The sequence below is a fragment of the Serinus canaria genome, chromosome 1A (assembly GCF_022539315.1).
Source record: "Serinus canaria isolate serCan28SL12 chromosome 1A, serCan2020, whole genome shotgun sequence".
Classification (NCBI taxonomy): domain Eukaryota; kingdom Metazoa; phylum Chordata; class Aves; order Passeriformes; family Fringillidae; genus Serinus; species Serinus canaria.
The window spans coordinates 35,195,714-35,220,105 of record NC_066314.1 but is presented as its reverse complement, the minus strand read 5'-3'; the positions used below and the strand labels follow the sequence as shown (position 1 = coordinate 35,220,105).

The 24,392-nt window shown below is 36.0% G+C and overlaps 1 protein-coding gene across 1 annotated transcript in view; it reads right to left on the bottom strand.

Annotated features, from left to right (window-relative positions):
• The window catches only part of TRHDE (thyrotropin releasing hormone degrading enzyme), a 205,761-nt gene that overhangs the window by 109,219 nt on the left and 72,150 nt on the right, over positions 1-24,392 (bottom strand). The window contains exons 4-5 of the mRNA XM_030238218.2: positions 16,457-16,611; positions 10,425-10,538 (exon numbers count right to left, since the gene is read on the bottom strand). Coding sequence (XP_030094078.1) covers positions 10,425-10,538; positions 16,457-16,611 — 269 coding nt within the window. The remainder of the gene's footprint in view (positions 1-10,424; positions 10,539-16,456; positions 16,612-24,392) is intronic.

Genomic DNA, 24,392 nt, shown 5'->3' with positions numbered 1-24,392 from the left:
ATACTCTATGCATTGTGCTGCAGTCATTTGTACAGTACAACTAGATGGAGCTTTTTCAGCTGAGAAATGACATGCCCTCCTCATACTGCATTCATGTAGATATCTTTTCTCCAAAACACTTTTTCAGGAAAGAAGAGCTTTATTTACTTGCTTTTTCAAGTCACAAATAAATGCAAAGAGTGAATTTAAAATTTGTAAGGATTAAATAAGCTTTTTCACCTGAAATGACATATCTCAAACTTTATCTAAATTATAACAATTCCTGAATCAATGTCAACCTACTGCTATGATATAAAGAAACTCTGGGGAATGCTGCATTTTTTTCAAAAGCCACTTTGATGTCATTAGGTAAAATACACACACAATTACATAATAAATTCTCTGTTTAATTTCTTGGGTGGCAAGGTTTTGGTATCAATGTGTTACTTTAAATTATTTTTATAAGACAGCTGAAAAGCTCTCCCAATGCTGATCTACCTAGAAATAAACCTTTATGTTAAAATTCATTAGAGCACAAGAAATGTACCTTGAGCTGGCTGCATATCAGGCAATTAAAAACACAGGGTGCAGGAAAGCCAATTACCTACACACTCTTAGTGCTCTCATCTGGCTGCATGAGGTAAGGTTTGTAAAACAAAAAGTAACGTCTCTTTCATATCATTGTTAATTTTCTTAGGCATAAGCAGTTAGTAACTGCTTATGGGGAAGTTTTTTAATGGGGAAAAAAATTGTAGAGAAACAATTATAATGACAGTCCTACTCAGGAGGAAACTGCTGAGGTGTAAAAATTGTAGATATTTTTGTTACACTTCACTCACATTCTCTATCAGTCAGTAACAAAGCCCCAGTTTCATCAAATGTATGATATGTAACACATACAGGTGTGAACACACAGACCAGTCTCCAAATTCAGGTTTGGATCCCAAAAGACAAACAGCTGTGTGAGTGGATTGGTACTGTTTGGAATTAACTTATTAAAAGGACCTTGGATAATTACAGATTAATACCTTAAATACAGAACCGAAATCAAGAAAATCAGCACATGGCAAACAAAGTGAAGATGAAAGAAGAAAACTAAGAAGCAAATGAAAAGAACAGGCTACATTTTGGTTTTCTGTTTGTTTCTTTGGTTATGTCTTGAAGGACTGAAAAGGAGAATTTCAGATTCATGATCATTCACTCGCGTTACCGTAGCTGAAAAAACTTCCTCGAAATTTACCGCGGACTATCACACTGGGATACAAATGGAATAGTTAGTATGCCTCCAAGAATGCAAACCTACAGTTTGGTCAGAATTAAGAAGGCTTTTGATCTATAAAGCTAAATTTCTTGAACTAAAATGATTTCCATAACATTCCCAACCTTTCCCTTTACTGAGAGCAGATTGGAGAAGCAGACTCAAATACAACTCATGGGAGGCACAGATAGACTGCTGGTTGACAAGGGGCCTACACCTTGAACAGGCAACAAGAAGCAGATGTGCAGAAAGAAACTAAAACTGCTTTAATTATGTTGACAAAACACTACCTCAGCTCTTCAAGTCCTAATATCACATTAAGGGGAAAAGGTCAGTATGTGTGACCAAACTGCTTATACGGATGGAAGAAGGGCTTTCTATTCCCTAGTTATTTTATCCTGTGCATACAGTGGAATTGATCTGTTTTAACTGACACCTACAGAAGTAAAGAAACACTCATGACAGACATTGTAAAGGAAATCAATCTTGGAATGTGTTTAATGAGACCAGCAAGCCAGCAACATGATAGGTGTCAGGTTTGCAGCTACACACTGAAACAATGACAAAATGCTGTTAAAGATGACCTTCCCTGAGGGAGTTCAACTGCAAGAAAAAAGGCAAAGACTGTGATCCACTGTGAGAAAAGAAGGCTTCAGGTGAGCCTTGCAGCCTTGCTTGGAAAGTGTCAGTAGCCACATGCAAGTGTAATGCTAACACAGGGCCAGGGCTCTGAGCAGGAAGGGAATCGCGGCAGCACAGGGTGAGCCTGAAATAAGGACAGAGCTGCTTCCACACAAATTTGAGCCTCACTTTAAAGACAAAGAGGAAGCTCCTCTACTCCCTGTCTTCCTACTGCGCACTTGGAATCCCAACTCTTCATCTCTTCTCCTCAGAGCTTTCCTTGAACTGTGTATAGTCAAAGTCTGAGACACCAGACCTTTGTTGAAAATAGAACATATGATAATCATATCCGATTGCTCTCTTTCTTATTCTCTAGAATGCTTCCAGGTGCAGAGACTGAAGTGCTGTTATCAAATGAACACATATTTAAAATATCTACATTTTCTTATTATTCCCAAACATCTGTGTTCACTAGATTCATGTTTTTGCCTCTTCCTCTTCATAGGAATGATTTCTTTCAATCTTCAACACTAAGACCTCCTCTGCTTTGCACAAGATTTTTCTGAAAGACTTGTCCTTTTTCTGTGCTGTCTCCTCCCTAGCCAACACTCAAATTCACCTCGTTCTTGGGATAAAGAGAGACAGTGACCACTCTTCATGGATAAATCTCCTGTACCTTAAAGAAGCATTTACCTTCAAGAAAAATGCATTGTGTATAACAGGATAAAAATGATGTAATGGAGAGAGGTTGCTGCTGGTGATTTTACAATATCATATTGAGGTATAATGTAAGAGTAAAAGCATGACAATAATGTAATACTTAAAGACAATCACATAAAAATAATTTCTAAAAATTCATATGAAATACCAGGGAAAAGAACTAAAATGAAAGAAAAAAAAAAAGGAATTAAAGAAGCACCATAATGAAAGCCCAAACTGATAATTAGTAGGCAAAAGAGATCAAAGGCCTCAATATTAAAGGCATTGCCTTTGTTCTGGGACAGCCATTTGAACACTTTATGGACTGCGAAATCTACATGAATAAAGCTTAACATTGGTGTGCAAATCTGAAAATTACTTTCCTGACAAATTTTCTGAAAATATCATCTCCACACGAGCTTTAGTAGCATCGAGAATACAAAGAAGATAAGTGATCTTTCATGCCTAAAAGAACAAGCATTTGCAAGACACAAATATTTGGGTTTACAGGGAAAGTGTACCCTAGGGAAAAAGAAATAGAGGCAAATTTTTAAAACAGCAAAAGAACACCAGCATATACATACCAGCAGTTGAGTTCTAACAAAATATATTACAGGATGAAGCCTAAAAAAACAGAGGAATATAATCTATGAGGAAATCTAAGGTATGGTAAAATACATTAGGGTCAGATATGATCCACTGAGAGCCAAAATCAAGTTATTTCTGTCTACATGCTTACAAATCCTAAGTTGTCATAGCACAGAAGTCTCCTGAGTACTTGGAAATGACAGCAATGTTTCTTTCATGCTTTCCAATAGTAATCTTTTGTAAATACCTTGAGCAATTTAAAATTTGCTTTTTTTTTTAGTTTATATCTCTGATGTGTGCCTCAATTATGTGTACAATTTGCTGAAGGAGGCCAGCAACATATTCTACATTGATCAGCTGTAAACACATCACAGTTCCAAATCTACCTTCATAACCCTCTTTTCGGCATTTTCTATCAAACATCTTGCAAAATTTATTAAGATATTTTCACAATGACTGACAACAAGGCCAACTTCATTCTCTAAGATCATGTTTTGCCACCATATATGTAGTAGCTTTCACTGAAATAGAGTCATTAAGCAAACAGATGAACAGAGAGTTTTCCTCATGCATTTGTCTTCATAGCATTTTAAAATATTAGGCAACAAAGCATAAAGCTTATCCTCTAATTCAAACACCACAGAGGAAATCTGTAAAGGAAAATCACCTCAATTCAAGAAACAGTAAATAATACTTAAATGAAAAGTGGCTTTATGATGTGGTTGGCATACTGAGTCAACTTACAGCAACTACTGTCAGAAGCTACCATTCATGAAAATACTTTTTGCACACCTAGACTGTGCTTCAATCTGAAAGTGATGAGATTCAGCAAGTTAAGTCTTGAAAGAAGCAAAGATGTTTTGCAGACACACCAAAAATTACTTACCAGTTTGTGCTCCAAATAACTGCACACTGCCACAAATTTAAAATAAAGTGGTAGCACATTCAGGATTGCTGAAAATTTGAGAAGCAGTTTTTCAGTTAAGAATGCCCTCAAAAATACAACTGAACTTTTCTATCGAATTTCCCATATCAACCATATTCCTGATGAAATGCATTTCTTGTTTCAGCAGGGAAACCCTGTAATGAGTCCTTGCTTTGAGGCAAAAGTTGCTGCAAAGTTTCTATCTCATCATTACTGAAGATGAAGTGTCTACTGATTCAAAATTATGTGAAATTCAGACAGCTGAGTGAAGTTTTTTTCTGAAACTAAAGCTTCATCTAAACCCTGAACTCAGAAGGTTTGAACTCACATTACTCCAAAGCTCCCATCATTATGTCATTTAAACTGCTGTCTCAAGATGAGCAGAAAATGACACGAAGCTAAAAGAGAGACTGGCATTCTCTAAACCCCTACTTAATCTCTTGAATAAATGTTTCATCTAAATGTTGATATTCACTTATGTCTGATCTCTAACTGTTAAGAGTTAGCTACTTAAAGTAAATAATTCCTTATATTAATCTACTTTGCCAGAGCATTAAAAAAATGCAAACCTGTCTTTAGGAAGAAAACATGGAAATGGAAATTCTTTTTAGTTATAAGCAAACTTTAGTATAAGGGTTTCTTACCTGGTATACTTAAAAAGGGCTAGTAATTAGGAATCAGAAGATCTTGCACCTTACCTTTACAATCTCTTTTTTTCTTGCCAGAGTCAATTATACATGAGATTCTAGTTAATTTTACACTGAAAGCTTCCCCCATAGTCAAGTAAAAACAAAAAATCATACAAGGATTGACTTCACTGAGCAGTTACTGGAGGAAAAACACTCCATGTGGTATTAATTAAAGGCTTACTTTACACCAGCATGGGGAGCCTTTAACCAAAAAAAAGAAAAGATGAAAGTAGTTTTAAAAAACGAGAGGCTGAATCTCTCTCCCTTAATGCTGAGCCAGCATGATATTTATGTAGGGTTAGAAGGATCAAGCAGGCTATAGCTCAGGTCTGAAATGCCAAAATAATAATGAAATAAATCAAAAAGGTCCATATCTTAAGTCTACTTCAAAACTTGTAATGATTTTCTGGGTTTTGTATGAGTCAAACAATGCCTTGAAATTTTTACTTATGGAGGAGGCATGTGAGACGAAGCACATTAAAGACAGGCATGTGTCTAGTGGCTGAATTCACTCATTATTCCAACCAAGCCAATGAGAAAGATGGGCAACTAAGATCATTTATCTATTTCTTACTTATTATGATACAGACAGGTTGATACATGACCTCATTATTACTTTCAACTGTCTTTAGTAATAGCAGGATTGTCCAGACTGTGGAACCTAATGGTGTAAAGGAGGCACAGCTCACTTAAGGAAGGAGGAAAGATACCCTTCTATACAGGTACAAAGTTTTCAATTTAATAAGAAAAATTAATTTAAAATTTCATTTTTAAGAAAAATTCTAGCAGATTTGACCATCCTTAATTATAAAAGTAGTAAGCAAATAAGAAAGTAGGAAATCCTATCCCAAGGTGTGAATGGATCAGGAAGATGTAGGATTCAAAGCTTTTGCTGCTGTGCTACACCTTGACTCAGCCATTGAAGTTGTCAGCAAACCTAACTTTTATATAATAAAGAAAAGGGAGAAGGCAGCTGTGCCCTGTGAAATGCTTTCTCAGCACCAAGCCAGGTACTGACTGCTGAAGTATTTGATGCTCATTTGATGGATGTAAGGGCAAATTATATGCCAGTAATTCCTGCTGTCATAGTCCTCAAAATCTACCCCAGTACCAGAGACATTCAAGGACAAACATGATGGTTCCTTCTACCAGAAAATATGGAGGGAAAAGATCAGCCAATAAATTCCTGGATCTGCAAGCCTCAGCTGAATTCCTTCCTTTACAAAGCCACACGCAAAGGACTTCAGGATATGAGACAAACAAGGCAGGAGGAAGGTGGAATATACAGCTGCAAACAGGCCTCTGAAAGGAGGAAGGTGAGCACAGTAGATGAGAAAAGACAGAGCTCTGAAGTGGAAATTACCACCATGGAGTTTTCCACTGTGATTTTCTCAGATTCTAAAACCAGCAAAGGCTCCTTCCACAGAGGTGATACTACCTTGTATTGGACATAAGATCTAACAGCCCAAGAACTCACATCCAGCTGTGGTTGCTTTTTGATGGCATGGAGTGACAACCATATGGGAAGCCTTTAATACAGAAATCTCACCTTTTTCTAAGTCATGAAATAGCAACAGCCAGGGAATTCACATGCAGAGGACTATTCTGAGCACACATGATCAGGCAAAATTCTCTGATCTCAGAGGAACACTTTGCGAGGACAGCTTTCTTTTTAAAATCATCCTGACAACACAGAAACAGCTGCTTAAAATTTCCCAGCCCTTTAAGAATGAGCTCTAGCAATAAGAATTTGAGGCATTTCAGAATAAGAATTTAAAAAAACTCCTAATTTGGGGGACAGGCAAGGCAAGAGGCTGAAATGGGAAGAATGGTGAATTCCTTCCCATGGCAAATGTCTAATCACTGTATAGCAGAGAGAGCTTTCCTGCAAAATTAAATACAGCTTCACCTTCACAAGGTAAAAAGTAAGATGCAGGGACTTCTTTTTTTAGCTAAAGGAAGGAAATGAGAAATTCTAGCTTTAATCTAAAGCGACTTACCTTTGGAAAAGGATATTAAGACACTGGGATAATCATTAAGGATCTCAGCACAGAAAGCTCATCTCCCTGTTTTAAAACCAGGAAAATTTCATTCCCTTCCTCGGGAAAGTTCTGATGTATTTTACATTAATTGCAATGGATTACAGACACCTCCATCAGAATGCCTCTTCATTCTCTTATTCACCCAAAATTTTAATCACAGAATAATCTGAGTTGGAAGAGACCCACAAGGATCATTGAGTTCAGGTCCTGGCTCTGGACAGGACCATCACTGAGAGTCACACCTTGTGTCCAAGAGCACTGTCCAAACACTTCTCCAACTCAGATGGGCTTGGTGCTGTGACCACTTCCTTGGGGAGCCTGTTCCAGTGCCCAGCCACCCTCTGGGTGAAGAACCTTTTCCTCACAGCTAACCTCAACCTCCCCTGACACAACTTCAGGCCATTTCCTCAGGTCACAGAACAGTGCCTGGCCCTCTTCTTCCCCTCATGAGGAAGAGGTAGATTGCCATGAGGTCCCCACCAAGTGACCTCTGCTAGAAGATCCAGGACATAAGGATAGCAAGGGTTTAATAAAGACTGGATTTCCTTTCTCATTAAGATTTTGCAAGCATGATGAAGTATGGCAGTAAACACCTTCTGGACAACACAAGAAATTCCTGACATGTTGGAATGCTCAATAAAGTGCTGCAGCTCCATGGTAGGTGGCACTGTTATCCATTCATCTTTCCTATTGTAAAATAGTCTGTGAGACAATTAAAGAAAAACTGATAAAATGAAAAATGGCAGGGGGAAGAAGTATTTAAGAAAGCTAAAGAACTAGAGAAGAAGGAAAAGCCAAGACATGGGTTTCAGACCAAAATCACAGAGCCCTATTTTGTGCAGAACTTGGTGCTTTTGGTTTAAGTAGTATTGGTAGGAACATGCCTAAAAACAGCTCTTCTCAAATGTCTCAGGTTCAGACATACCAAGGCCGTGAATGCCGTTACGATGGACACTGAAAAATGCTCAGCTCTGCTAAAAAAGAAGCATTTTTAGACAAGTCATATCAAAACTTTAGTGGTTTATAAACCTTAATGGTGAAAGCTTACGTGCCTGTTGCCTATAAATATCAACAACTTGGGGAGGAAGCTGTGGATAGATCCCATTTTTTCAGGTGTATCCATTGCTCAAGTTGCATTTCCAGACAAAAGTTCTTTTTCTGGAATGGACTACCAGTCTTTTGCTTCTACATTTATCCAAAAAAGAATGTGACAAAAAGTCTTTAGTAAGCTAAAAATAAGCTGATTTTGACATTTTAATCCATGGGCGTCTTGAGCAAACCTTCAAGGTTAACATTTCAAAACTATGAGGGAAAGAAGTTACCTATCTAACTTTCCCAACTCTTTAGAAATAAAGAGGATTTTAGTTTATCACTACTTTGCTGGCACAAACAGTTATGGTAACATACATCATACCGTTTTTATTTATAATTCATAGGTATGAATTACTACTGACAAAACACCAAACAGAATGCTGGAATATTGCACTGTTTGGCCATCATGACAGAAAATAAGGTTTGTAGTTCTTGTTTTTCCCGCTTGCACTTCACCCTTCTCTTCTGAAAAACAGTAAGTTGCTTGGAACAGCTTCTCTTTTTATACATAATGCCTTTAATTTTTTCAAGTTTACAAATGTCAGTCAATATGTTTAAACAGCAAATGCACTTTATAGCAATAACAAAATTTTCAGCAAGCCAAATTTCAGTAACTGTAACTCTTGTTTCTTCTTCCTATAATCTATGTAATCAACATTCTGAAACATGACAGTATTGATTCCTAGTCTAGTAGTCTGCAAAAGAATGAAGTATGTTTAAGCCATTATGAGTTTCATCTCATTTTGTCATCATTTAAATATGTCAATATATTTAGTTTTATATTAAAGGCCAAAGATATCCAAAGCCTTATGAACAATATATATCTTTTTTTTTTTAATTTAAGGAAAAACTTGACAGATTAATACTTTTTCAGGCAAGCAATATTACTGTAGTTAATTCTAATTTATGCAGCACATTTCTGATTTCCCAGTTTAACTGCCATCCCCTGTTCAATCCCCTCTTCTTGCATGTATTCTGCTAAAATGCCAAGATTTCTCATGATGGGCATGTTATTTGCATAACAGTGAACATTATATTCATTCCACAGAAATTTCAAGCAAATATACTATATTTCAAATGACTTCTTAGGCATAGTTATTCTGAATTTGTTAGACTGATTATGTGAAGAACAAATGACTGATGATTTGAAGATAAAATTCAGTGTATAAATGTTGTCATCTACGACACTTCACTACGCTAAAATCACAAAGGCCTGCCAGATTTCACTGCATTCATAATTAGAATCATTACATTATAATTCAGGTTGTGTTCTTTATAAAGATGAATAGAATGAGTTTTAATATAGCCAAACCCAGGGAAACCCAACAAGCCTACCTATGCAAGACAGTTGTCAGTTCAAAAAAAGGTTTGTTTTCCTTTTCATAATGCAATTATAAACCAAAATTGACACCTGAAAGAAAAAATTAAAATACTACAAAGAATTCAAATTTCAAAAGAAGCATAACTAACTGAAGAGTAACCTGTATACAACTATTTTTTTTTAAATTAGCTTTAACTCATAATTATAACATCTTCATTTTATGGTGCCATAAGTTAATGGGATAAGTATACTCAAGAAAGCACATAGAAATGGAAAAAAATATTCAGACATTAGTTTTTAAGAGCTTAAGCAAAACATTCAAGCTCCAATAAATCTCTGTCAGACAATCAGGACCTATAATAAATATTTTGCCACATAATCAAACATACATAAGAACAAAAGGTCAGCAAACATAAGCATGCCTCCAAAGAACAATAAAATCTCTACAGGAATCCTCAACATGGTCTCATCTATGATTTCCTTGTATTGAGGTCTCATCTCTCTTATTTTTCTTATACACATAATAAAGCAAGATTACAGCAATTCATACAAACTGGGATCTGTCTAGGTCCAATATGACATAACAGAAGGACTCCAAAATAATGTCCCAGCATGGAATTCCCAGTTCCATCAGAGAGCTCCTGTCTTTGCACACTGGTTGAAAAAGCATGTCCCACTATGTACGGCTAGAAACCGTACCAAAATATAATTTCTATGTAACCCACATAAATTTAGCATTTACTCCACATATCCTAACAATACCAGGAAGATAAAAAGAATATATTTAGGGAGAAGAGAACAGAACACTGTAAGAAAAAATATGCTCAGTTTTGTAAAATGCTTTAGCCAAACATTTCTTTCCAATTTATCTTGTGGATAAAACTCAATGTTCTCAATGTTTTAAAAAAACAGTCCATGTTAAATCATAACTGCTTTAATCAAAAATATTTCTAAGCAGAGAGACAGTAGCTATTTTAATGCTGGGTTACAATAGACATGACATAATTTCTTTCACAATAAATTGCAGATTACACTTTTGCAATGCTGTCAAATTATTTCACACCTAGCGATTTTGTTTCATTCAACATCTGATACTCGCATACATCATTTGGTATTTTTCAGCAGTCCCTGTCTACAGAAGAAGCAGGAGTCTAACAGCAGAGCAACTGTTCTGTGGAGTCTCCACATTAACAAAATAGAACTGACTTACCATGTTCCACCCTGGGTAGAGGTAGTCTGTCCCAACAAACTCAAAATAGTGAGCAAAACCTTCTTTCAACCACACATCCTCCCACCAAACTGGAGTCACAAGGTCACCAAACCACTGGAAAAACAAAAAGTTCACAACAACAAAAAGGTCAAAAAGTAAACAACTTTAACAACCTTTAGGAAATCATGCTTGCATATATTTCACCTTGACAAACACATTCTCCACTCGTATTAATAATAAAACAGTACTATTTACCACGCACTGAAATTCACTAACTGTGTTTTTCCTGTGCTAATTAATTCAACATTACAGGATGCGCAAGTTAATGAAGTGAAACATTAGAAAAGAGCAAGCAGGGCAAAAGAAGCATTGGGGATAGTATTCACAGTGTCAACTTTAGTTCTCTAAAGTAGATGCTCACCTAGGTTTAACAGACTAACATACACACTGGACAGAAAAAGGCTTCTAACTCAAGAAATCTGATCCATTACATGGAAATTTCATGATGCATAGTGTGAATAATGAAAAATAAATATATGAGAATGGGAACACATTCTCCACCCCAGACCTGAATTTTACCATTTTCTTTCTCCCCACTCCCTGCCCAATAAGATCTACAATACTACTGATGCTCCTCTCCTTGGCAGGTTTCTTAGAGAAAGCAGCATTACACAACAATGCCAGCTCTCTGTGGGTAGGACTCAGAATCCTAAAAGCAGGAAGTTGATGCCATTCAGAGAAGATACTGGGGTATGTGAGATACCCACAAAGGCCCAGGAAATTTGATACATGACTTAAAGGCCATGTGCAGCCTTCACAAACAGCAACAAGAACCAGAGGTATCTGAAATGGCACAGTCCACCTGTGTATATTCAAAGGAACCCTACTTGAGCTGCCTGCCTTTCCCATTTCCTCCAGATGATCCTTCAACATCCTCACTGACTTCAATCTAATTTAACAAGGACAGAAATCTCAAGGATAACTAAACTCCATAAACGCCACAAGTAAATAAAGATCATCAGCTGAAAAGAGGAGAAGGGTGTGAGCTGAGGGCAAGGCAAGAACACAGCCATTACATACTCTGCTCACAGAGTATACCTCAACAGACACAAATCTCACAGAACAGGACATGTCGGTGTCAGAGGGATTTTACACAGAGCTGGGATGATCATTGGAAGACAGATGAGGACAGGAATTCCTAGGAAACCAGATGTCATATATTCATCTGCTGATGGACAACCCTGTTTAAATGATTATTTAAATGATTTAAATGCTTGTAATGTGGAACCTGAATAACGCTACACCAGTGGTAAGAACAGAAATGTCGACAGCATTATGAAAACCATTCATACTCTCTGTAGTGTTTCTTCTGCCAAAAAAATACCAAAACTTTGTTTCAGTAACATTAGTTTCCAATTTTCTCTTATTATTTATAAAAATTAGTTATAATCAACAGAGGTAATTTTGAGCTTTCATGTGTAAGAAAGCTCTGAAAATACAGAGAGGGCACTGCAAGTATTCTAGAGGGAAAGACTCAGGTCAGAGCAGAGGAACTGATGCTGAACTGTTATGAGAGTGAGGAAAGAATGAAAGCAGAGATGGCCCATAAGCAGTCTGATTTCATGACAGCTGGCTTGTTTGAAGGCTTTGACTGGGACCTGAATGAAAGATGTTACTTCTATGCATGTCTTTGTGGAGTGAGAATGACACCACAGAAGGATCAATGCTTCAATGAGGATCCGTAGTGATGTGAACACTAGAGCTTCAAAGAACAGACTGGCAAGCAAAGACCAGACTAGCTGGAAGATTACCAGACAGCCACATAAGGCTCAGCAAACAAAATTCAAATGAAAACAGTGAAGAAAAACATGGCAATGAATGTCACTGAAGACTGAGAGAGAATTTAGAGAGAAAAGGTGAGGTTGCTAGAAGTCACATTCATACACTATGTGAAGCTAAACTTAAGGCACACTCGGTATGCATAATGCAGTTGAAGGCTATCAATAAATTAACTCCCTACAAGGCCACTAAACATAGATCCTGATCTTAAGAATACTGAACTGAAAAGACAAAGAAATGCTGGAAATATATTCATATAGCTTATGCATTTTCAGAACTAAAAACAATGAAATGAATATAACTTTCATACACCAAGAAGTATGGAGGCTAAATTCACACTAGAGTAGGTTGCTTAAATGATTTCTAATGACTAAACATAACAGCACAGAGTTTATTTCCTGAATTACAGGAGTACTACTGAACAAACATGAAACTAGTGGTACAAATGTCATTTTGAACTATGACTAGCCAGAGAGATTTTTAGAAAATCAAGCTTGTAAAGTTCATAATACCTCATCCTGTAATTTGAATTAGTAACATAATTTTTTGGTGCTACAAAAGAGAATTTCTTCTACTCCTTTGTGAGTTTTCTGGGTTCATTTGTTAATGATACATTTAAAATTACTCCTTAATTATCCACCTAAAGGAAGAATTGTTTTAAAGGCATTAAACCAGTATGTGATATCAATATGACAATGTAGGGAATTTGCTTAACTACTTTTGAACAGTATCAGAGAGAGTTATGGATGTCAGAGACAGAGCAGTACCCAGAGGCTGTAAGCAAGAAAGCCAAATTTTCCAGCAGAAAGGTGCAATTATCTTCCTAGGTGTTACATGTCTCAAAGGAAAACTGTAATTAAAGCATTTAGTTTCTTTAAGTAATTATTTATTTATTTGTGTATTTGACTATAGGCTCTATCTGCCTGGAGTGAAGACCATCACTTCATTTTGAAATGTATTGATCACATAAATTTCTCTTCTCCCTCAGGTATTATGTTCAACCTGATATGCAGAAAGTACTTAATTTACAGATACACTGAAAGGACACTCTTTTCTATACTTTTTTTTTTAAAGATTATTAAAAATATGTTGATTTAGAAGTTTTTAATTTTCTTTCTGCTTTCATGCTTCTGTAACTCAATCTGTCACACCAAATTTTGTGCTCAGGTGGGAAAACCATCACAAAAAATCATGATGCATAAATTCAAATGACTCTTTCTTCAAAGGCTATAGGTGGAACTGATCTATGATATGCAAATAAAACTGATTACTATCTTAAAAGAATTATTTTAATAAATTATGGTAATTATTTCAAGCTATCAAAATAAACTGGTAGAAATACATGTGTTTCGACCAACTCATGTTTTGGAGATCGGAGGACAAGATTTTATGCCAAAACACTCATATAATCAATTTTCTTTTTAATTAAACAAACAAATATTCTGAAAGAACACTCGAGCTGAAATAGCAAAAAATTATAAATAATATTAAAAAATAAATTATAAATAATTTTGTAGCACCCTACAAAATTATTGAACTAAAACTACTGAACTTTAATGCATCTCTCCCAAAACATGTACCTAAAATACCTGGTCCAACATGAAAAGTCAGTGATGAAGAAACAGGACACTAAATCCTTTCTTACACAGTTTTTACTTGTATTTTAGCAACCACTGAATTTTTCCTTTTGCAGCACTGTCTCTCATTTTCTATCTGTCCTGAGCACTGTGCTCAAGCATTAATACAGAGCAGATTTGGTAATTAGAATTTTTAAGAAGTCAAATCTGAAGGCAACAATCTGGATTTTTAATACTAATCTGATTTCTCTAATCTTGGAAACATTAGAAAAGAAATTGCTCTGTTACTCTAAGTAACAGTGCTCACATACAGATCAGTTTACTATATGCTCAGATATGTTCCATAAATCTTGAAGTCATGGGTTTAAAGTCAGGGAAACTGGACAATGACACAATTCTTAAAAAAAAAAAAAAGAAAAAAAATCCCCCACACATATTTTAGACGAGTTTCATTTCCACTTCCCTGAAATAAAAAAAAAACCCAATAAATAAAAACCAAAACTGACAATGTGGATTCTAGTTTTGCTGGCACCAGAGAGAATCTGGGTAATTTTTGTTATTCTATGTGTAAAAATGAGTGATGGGGAAGAATATTCATGTGTCACCACAGGCTAACAGGTGATACGATGCACAGCCAAAGACAATGAAAAATGCAGTGAATAAATAACAATTAAACAGCAGAGGCAAGAGATCCTAGACCCAACCTGGTCTCAGTTCAGTACATTTTCAGCTAAGATTCTATTGTTTAGAGCTCCTTGAGTGGCTTCTGAGTATGAGGGACTTCTGAGAAAAGAGGGCTAAATAAAGACAGTGTGGTGGAGGTGTTAGTGATTTTTAAGTTATATTTTTGAGTGTTTCTCCCTTTTAACTTTACTTGCAGGTGAATAATCCATATTCTGTGTGACTCAATTCTGCATCCAAAAAGTAGGAAAAAAGACTCCTTTAACTTCAATTTTTTCTATCTTGTCTAGCTATCGAGTGAAGTAGCTGATAGCAAATACCTAATCTGCATGGTACTGAAACAGAAAGAGCAACAACAGGAATAGAGGAAGTTACTTTTAATTAAGCAAAGTAGCACTGGAAGTAATATCAACATGAACATCAAGTAAACCTCCTCATCTGCAATTTTAAGGTCACTTAAATGTATTTATGATCATATTTCTACCTTAAAATAAATTCAGCTATGGTTTTTACCCACTTCATGATCCTCTGTAATTCCCAGAACAATGTAAAAAGGCTTCAGTGTCTGTAAGAATCAAATAAACAAACTTGGCCAGTTACTGATGTGACAATTGCCCATATCTTAAGTACAAACTGCTCTGGAAGCAGAGTAAATTATCAAAGCAGTGCAAAGAATAAAAGGAAGTCATGAAACTACTTCAGAAAAACCAAGACTTAAGCTGAACACTTGGAAAAAGTTACTATCAGATTTAATCAAAAGGTTTTAAGGGAAGCCATATAACCCTGTAATCAGGAGCACAGAACCCAGCACTACAAACACATAACGTGGTAAAATATAATACTCACAGGAGCTGGGACTTGATGACCTAATGTATGTTTTCCACACACGGTTCCTAAGGCACTGTAATTTTTCTAGCTGAACTGTGTACTACTCTATTGGACTGCACAGTGAAGAGCTTACAGCAAAATCCGATGATAGTATCGAGATCAAACCAGCAGTAACTTTCAATAAAAATTTCATGTTTTAGTTGAGGGTTCATATTCATGGACCAATTTAATGTGAAATACAAACACGAGCCAAACATTATTTTCAGGTTCATCTCCCAAAATGCCATTTCAATGGCTTCCTTTTTACATGGTACTTTTTATTTGCAGAAAGTGTTAAGAATTTGCATTGCCTTTAAAGAATACTGTGTAAATTCACAGATGTAAGCCATGGTGATTACACAGTAGGATTTCATTCATTTTAACCTGAAGGCTATGATTATGCCTCTTTATGAGTGTAAGAAAGCGTTTCCTGCCCCTGTAGCAAATTTCTTCAATAACATTTGCATTCAATTCAATATTACTAACACTTGTAATGTGTTTAGTTTGAGATAAGAAGATGGGAAAAAGGTAAAATAAATTGTAATATGGGTTTATTATTTTAAGTTTTCTTATTGACAAAATAGTTTCTGTACACATAAAGACTCGCTTATCCACCGTTGGTGAACATAGAGGGTCAATACCAAACTGGGGAAAAAACAAAGAAAAAGAAAATGGATATATGTATATACAACAGAAGACCAAGATTACTACCAAATTGACTTCAGCCAAAATATTTTTTGACATGAACATGAAACTTAGCATGAATGTGCTATCAACAACTTTATTCTACATACCAGTAACAAATACACTGACACACAAACACACAGAATATACTGCTACAGAAGACAGGGAAGCTGTTCATTGCTACCAATTTTCTCTTCTAACCCCATTCTGAGTCTTCACAGTTTCTATATTGGAGGGATATGTCTTACAGACCTGCATGTTACATGGATTCCAGCTACAATAGAAATCATAACCATCCATATGTACCATACAATTCATTTTCAGTTCCAAAAAGGAGCACATGGTTTCTGACATTAAGATCAAATATGTGAACACCTTTAATACCTGATGACATAGCTCATGTACAATGACCATGGTGACATCCAGTAGGTATAAAATAGAAGAAATGCTTGGATCTAGCAGTATCCTTTGCTCCACAAAAACACTCAGTCCCCAGTTTTCCATAGCAGCATATGGATGCTTAGGCACAGCCAACAGATCTAGAAACAGAAAAGATATATGTTAACTCCTTGTGGGAGCTACTATGCTGAATAGCTATTGTAAGAAGGACCATAAATCACCACTAAAAGCATTTTAAATAACATACATGGGGGAAAAAAGAGCTTATAGTAATATTTCTTAGGAAACATTAATAAAATATTCATTTTTATCTTATGCCACTATCTGCTCACAAATGATAACCATGTTATTGACGTTATACAGTACATAGTATTTCTAATGAAGCTTGTTATACAGAATCCAGCTTATTTACAACACCCTGCTGATTTACTTCTGGGTTTGATACTGCTTCAAATGTTTACTTTACCATATCAGCACAGTAACACAGACTCTTACTACAAGCATTTTTATCTTTTCATTAAAGCAACTCCTTAATGAACATCTTACACATCAAAATGTATGTAATGACTGACATTTAGGGGTGCACTAATAAATCTTGTTTCATAACCTCAAGAAAAATGGCCAACTGTTCAGAATCCCCAGTTCTTACTTAACAAGGCATTTTCCAGCGTGCCCTATTGCTAGCATGCATCCTCTGGGAGCAAGACTGCTGACAGCCACCTCTCAGTCCTGCCAGCTGGAACAATGGAACCATATAAAACTTAAGGAAATTTACTAGTTTTGTATTTATTAAGTGAGAAAATATTAGGAACAAGATGGGACAGTCCTTCATCGAGTTAAAAAAAAAGCACCAAGGAATCTGTCCCAGTGCCATGAGGTTGAACAACTCAATACTACAATACATGTCTTAGAAAAATCTTACTGCAGAAGATTGAAAAGGAACTAAATTGACTACCAGTCTGGAAAGAAACCTAAAATTACAGTAAATTTCTATTATTTCAATATAGGTTCATAAACCAACCAATACACAATTCTGCCTCATGGCAAAAAAATTCTCTAAGAGCCCAGAAACAACTTGCTTGTCTATTTGAAGCCCAGTACAACCTGTGTGCAAATCAGACAGGATTTTGGAAGCTGCAATGTGACATCAGCATGGTGCTCCCTCCAGTCAAACTAATTAGCCTGACTTCTCAATTAATTAGCCTGGCTGCCACACTCCTCTCTCATTTGCCTCTACTACCTCTGCTTCCAAGGCTAGTTCACTGGCAGATATCACAAGTCTATCTAGGTGGTCCTTCACTGGGTGACTTCCTAACATGAACAAGAGAAATTCTGACCTAATTATTTTAAATAATACTGTAAATTGTATTACAGCACTGACACTTCTCCTAGGTTTGTCTGGTTTGGCTTGCCAATGTGTGTGCTGGAATTGGCTTGGAGAACAAACTGACTGCAGGAGCCCTGCTCCAAGACTCAAATGAAGTTGCCACTGAAATACTGGGAAATGAGAATTTGGGTATATTCTGGCATTCCTAAAAAGGGCCTGCTTTAAGAAGCATAAAAGTACCAGCCTTCTAGTGAATTCAAGGAAAGTCTAGCAGCTACTTCCAAATACATGCAGAAAATATCCAAATCACAGAAACACACTTCAAATGCTAAAGAATAAATATTTTATAGAAAAGCAAACACTAGAAAACGAGCCTAATTAAAGAAAATAAGGAAAAATCCAAAACGTGGTGTTCAAAATAAGGCATGTGAGTAAATTCAAAACTACATGCTTTCCTTTTCTTCTTCAGTTGAATCTTGAACTGTGCAATTTTTTTAGAATAACTGCATTTCTATAAATGACATGCAAAATGAAAAGCTCCTGTCTGCTATACAAAGAAGGAATAGGGATGGGGAGAAAAGAAAAGACACAAAAATTACCAGGTGGAATCACTGAAGTTAATGGCAAGTTTTCATTAACATTAAACAGGGATCTCTCCCATTCTCAACTGTGTAAAGAAGCCAGAACTTCTCTTACACCAATTAAACTTTCCTCCAAAAGGTGTCTTCAGAAGATGAATACTGTTCTTATTTACCCCAATTAAGTCTCCAGCACTTCCCTTCAAACACAGAACAGAACAAGCACAAAAGTAAAGCCAGGTTCCTATTTTTCACTGGTCCTTTTATCTCTTTATTCTCCTTTGGGTTGATTTGTAGCTTTTGGTCTTTCTTTCCAGCCAAAATGGATAGATTTTGTCAGTGTCATCCAGTAATAAGCTGGAATAACTCTTGTGGAACTGGGAAACAAGGGTGAGGTCCCACACTAAACACATTTATAGGCTAATTACAGACTGTCTTTCACTATTTGTGTCATTGTTATTGCTTTTCTGGTTTGGACTGATACTTTACAGCACTGACACACCAACAAAACCTTCCAATCTGATGGACAGATAAGTGCCTTGCAGGAAGGCAGCCACAGAGGGATATTTTAAATCACTTTCATCCAACACAGCCCCATTTCTCTGCAAGCCTGAAAAGTCCTTTCACGCACTGGCTACTGCTGAAAGGGCTCTTCTGAAAAGAGAAAACAAAACATATTAGATAACCCTGTCAGTTTCCAGAATGGTAATCCCTGCAGGTGACATGAGCATACCAATAATGTTGAGTGAATATGAGCACACTACCATTTCCTAGTACAGGGACTGATACACTGCACTTTAATGCCAAAGAGACTTTCTTAATCTCCCCTGACTGACAGAATCTCTGAGTATTTTCAGGTCTCTGAAAATATTCACTGTCATGAAATTTTTTGTTTTTTATTGTCCACATCTAAATTCTGAATACCCAAGGCACAATGTTAATTTTTCAGTAGCTGGTCTTTGATAGCTTCAAAAATTTCTACTACCTTTAAATAAAATTCCAAACACGTCTAGTTGTGTGGTAAAAGACACAATAATCCATATCTTTCTCTGAGGAGTAATAAACTCTGGATTTCAGAGGAACAATGTGTGATGTTCGAGTCTCAACATGAGAATTTGTATTTCTCTGTTTATCACACCATTAGAGCCCTGTGCAAGGTATCCTGTGATTCTGGAGGTGACATCTGTTAAGGTTTTAGTGTCATTTTTAAGGAGTAAGGTACAAAGGGAGGAGTGATAATGCACATTTTGATGGAAATATCATTCACACGTATCACTGCACAAAAGTGTTCTGCACTAACTGCAAAATGGGAACTACTGAATATCTAACAGCTTGTGTACATGCTGCATCCAGTCACTCTGCACACTATTTAATTAAATTCTTTGTAAAGCACTTGTGAATGTTTGATTATGTGGATATTGCCAGGGAAATAGAAACGTGTGTTATTGCTTGCAGAGAATAATATCCTCATGCGTCATAAAACTGTTACTTGAGATTTCCTGATACAGCAGTGCAGAGTCCCATGAAGTGATGGAATAATAAAGGGTTTCTACCTCCTCTCCTGGCCTTCACAGAAACTAAATTCATGACCAACAAGTAAAAATTATACATCTAAAATAAAATCACAAGACAAAAATGTGTTGGAGCTTCACACTAACATACTATACTGGTACAATTAATTGAATAGAAGGACAGCATTAGGATTAGATTGATAGATTTAATAGATTTTTTAAAATCTATTTCTGTATGACTTTCATGTAAAAGAAATTAAGTTACAAAAATTGTACATAGCTCAACAGCTTATTTCCAAACATTTAATTAAGGCATCATAACTATATGAGCTTACATCAAAATATAATCCTCTGCCATTATCAGCAAATTATCATCAAACTGCAAAACAGAAATTAGCAATTTCACACCTAAATTGGCCACAAAGAATATACACATTTGATAGGGGTTTTTTATCTATGAACTTAGTATCTGTGCAATTTTCATAAATGATACTGTTTCAGTCTTTGCCACTCAGTCTTGGTATCTTCTAGGCTCTGTTAAAAACCATTATATTCCCCAAAGCACAAACTGGGAACATCACTCTTACATTAAATGTCAGCAAGGTTAGAACAGAAAAGGATTAGATGCAAAAAGATCCAGCTCTCTCATGCAGAGTGCCATGGATCTTTGGGGCCTTTCCCCCCCTTTACCACCCGACTCTCTTGCAAACATCAAAGCATCTTCTTCATCACGGTGATTCTACTACATTTAACCACCTCCATTTGAAGCTGGACAAGGATATTGCACACATCCTCACTATACATATAAATATGAGTGCATGAACAAACACCAACAGACATTCACATTTACTAACATTATGCACTGCAATCTTACTTGTTTTAGCTGCTGGTTGTGATGTAACCAAGGGCTAGATACTCCAGAACATATGACAGTATTAAATTTCTAATACTCATGATGAAAGGTAAAAAGCACTAAGGGGGAAAAAACTAGATGTATGAATTACTTCTGCACATTTTCTGTTAGCATACAGGAGAAGTCTCCCAAATAAATATCTGAGACCCTTGAAACACTGCAAATTGTAAATGAGAACAGAATGAGAGACAAGAATTTTCTGCCAAGCATCTTTACACATACATTTTCCTTAATAAACCCAGGAGGCATGCAGGAATAAACTGTTCACTCCATGAACTCCATGTTTTTTTCTTATAACCCCTACTTTTATTACAAAAAATGACACTAAAAAAAATAATTTGGATTTATCTATGTGCCTCTCACAATGTTATTTTCATTCATTTCTTCAGAAACATTCTTCAGGATATTGGGGCAGGTATCTTGCTAACGGGATTTCCACTTTTTTGACAGCAAATTCAACAAGTTAAGAGGAAGCATGGACTAGTATCAGTTTATTTAAGTCATGCCATAAGTATGTTTTTTGCCCTTTCCTAGTACTGCATAATGTAATCAATAGCTTTATTAAATCTCTCTAAAGGCCTTGTGCAATTTCCTAAATGAATGCTACTGTACCAATAGGAAAAAAAAAAAAAAGAACTGTTTACCAGAAGGTTGTATATTTCTGCCACTCAGATTCCTTAATCAAAGTAATTTGTTTTACTAAGTAGAAGATGCTTTTCTGTAGCACAATACCATTTCATGATTTATACAGACTTTAAGGAACAAGCCAAATACAAAAAGTGACAGATCTCATTAAAAAACATGAAGTCAAACAGTAGTTACTGTAAGAAATATTTAAAATATTAAAATAAAAAAAATATTTAAATTAAAGAAATAAAGAAATATTTAAATTTTCTACTGATAAAGAACTACTGATAATGGTACTTATAAGAAATATCTAAATTAGCAGCTGATTTTTTTTTTTTTTTTGCTGCACTGTTTGATTAGTATATGTCAAAGAAGTTTGTTCTGGAAAACCAAGTGACTTCATTATATACTTCATCCCCTTAAAATATGTGGGGGAGGGATGAGGCAGGCAGGGGAATGATACAATGGGATGGCACACCAAAACACCCAAACATCCCAGGGTTGGTAAAAACTCTCTCAAGCCCATGTTTACCTTGAGACACTTTCAAACACCCTATTTTCAGAAAATACAAAGTGCATGTTTCCTGAAAACTAAATCAATTCTGTATTTCACTTTTGGCAGTTAGGACCTAAATACCCTAAATTAGCTGTCTTTAAACCTAGCAGCACTGCTCTGTCTTATCCCAGTACACGTTTAAGTATTCAAACGCACAGAAGCCACAAATAACCTGGATGACACCCCCAGAGGAAAGCTTCAATGAATGTTTCTGCTCAGCCAAATGCTTATTCTGGCAGCCATCAGTTTTTATCTCCAGGACTGTACCATCTTCACCCTTCTGTAAGCTTGACACTTAACAAGCCACACGGACGCTGGCCTGCAGAGTTAATGCAAAGGTCTAAACCTGTTTGCTGTTATTCCAGTCAAATCAAACGGCTTGCTGCAGACCCTGAGGAGAAATCACTACCCCACAGCTTTTTATTGCTGGGGTTTTTATTGCTTCTTATTGCTGTACAAAGTATTGCTTAACATTAACTGACATAAACAATGGATGGATTCTCAGAGTATTTGATGCGTATGGCAGATGTTTAATGCAATGTGAATATTAAAGGATCCAAGAGGGAAAAAAAATGTGGGAGAGAAAGCTGGGGAGGGTAAGGAGAGAGAATATCCAGAAACACAGAAAAAAGAACTGATATGTTTTCAAGCAACTGAGCCTTGACACTGGGTGATAGCTAGCTTATAGTTTAAGAAAATAAAATAGAAATCTGTTGATTTTATTTGACATGCATATCATTAAATTTCTTTCCATTTTGATACCCCTAGTCCATAGATCATTGTTTTGTTATTTCAAAGTATATCAAATGATTCAATGTTAAAATGAAAAATGAATGCAATGGCCCATTGAGGATGAATTGTGCATCATCTAGGTTGTATCGATCTGCACAGGAGCAATGCCTTTCTTTTAAAATAATACCTGGACAGATCATTATGAATTTCTGCTCAGTATTAAACAAGAGAAAAAAAACCTCTCACAAAATATCTTTATAAATATAAACTCTTTTTCTTAGTTTCAGCCTTATGTGGGAATTCAAACAGGGAGTTGTATGGCTCAAACCAGGACACAGGCTGAAATGAGCTCAGGTTTCTGTTACTCCAGGTTAATAGGGGTAGTATGTATAGGCATCCTCTACAGGATATAAACAACAGACAAACAGAGAAAATACATTCCCACTCTCAACACCGAAATATCCAGAGAGAGGAAAAAACAAGAAATACTTTTGTTGCCTTCATAAATACTGTTTCTAACGTAAATACTAAGAGCACTGACATGATGGAAAATTGCCAACAGCCATTTTCCTACCACCAGAGTTAATAGAGCATGAGGATTCTATGGTTGAAAACAACACGACACTGATTACTGAGCACTATCAGTATGAATGCTGCTGCAAAGAAAATGATCAAGTGCCACTGCCATATTCCTTCTCTCTGCTGCAAAATCAAGGTGCAGGTACACAGAAAACTCCAGAACTCCATTCTACTTAAGAGTAGTAATGAGGGTTTGTTTTTTTCATCTGACATGCATTAAACTGATTTGCACCACAGTAATAAAGAGATGAATGTCTACATATGTACAACACTCTACATACCAAGATTTACCTCTTTTATGTTTGCTCTCAGGTGAGATCACATTCACAGGTGATGGGCACAGTTTAACACGGAAAGTAGAAATAGGAATTTTGCAAAGACAGGCAGTTACTCAGCATTAGCAGCATCTTACATTTCACCTGGAGATAAAATTACAATGTACCTTATCATATTCACTACATCTGAAGGCAATGTTTTTGTGAGGACTGTATCTATTTATTTTCTGTTCCAGAGTAAGATGAAGAAATGCAAATGGACTGTGCTGGATAGCTCCTGAGACACTGTTTTTAGATCTTGCTGTGTACTCTAAGTCCTAGAATAGAGTTTATCTTACATTCTTATGCAAATCCTTTCGATATAGTAGATCAGGATAAAACTTCATTATCTCAACACTAAAAATAGTAATCCATTCATCACTTTGTTAATTAAATTATTTTAATAAAAGAATTAGTATCTTTCTATGACATATCACAATAAAACCCCATCATCTTTAATTTTAAAGAAACACAAGTAACAGAGGACTCACTTTGTCCTGATCCAAATCCAAACTCTCTCCTTCCCACTCATACCTAAGGATGCAACCATATAAACTAAGTCTTGTCACAGAATCCCTATTCACAAGAGGCTCAAATTACACCCCAATGGATCAGAATACAGAAGTCCAAGGTGAACTTCTGATTCATTTAGATTTCCTAGAGAGATTTAGCTAAGTGAATTTACTGCTTCACTCTGTTACCTGTCAGCATGGGCACAGCCTGCCAACCATGTGCTGTGCAGCTACTCATGACAGGTTAAAAAAATCACAGTTAAAAAGCAGGT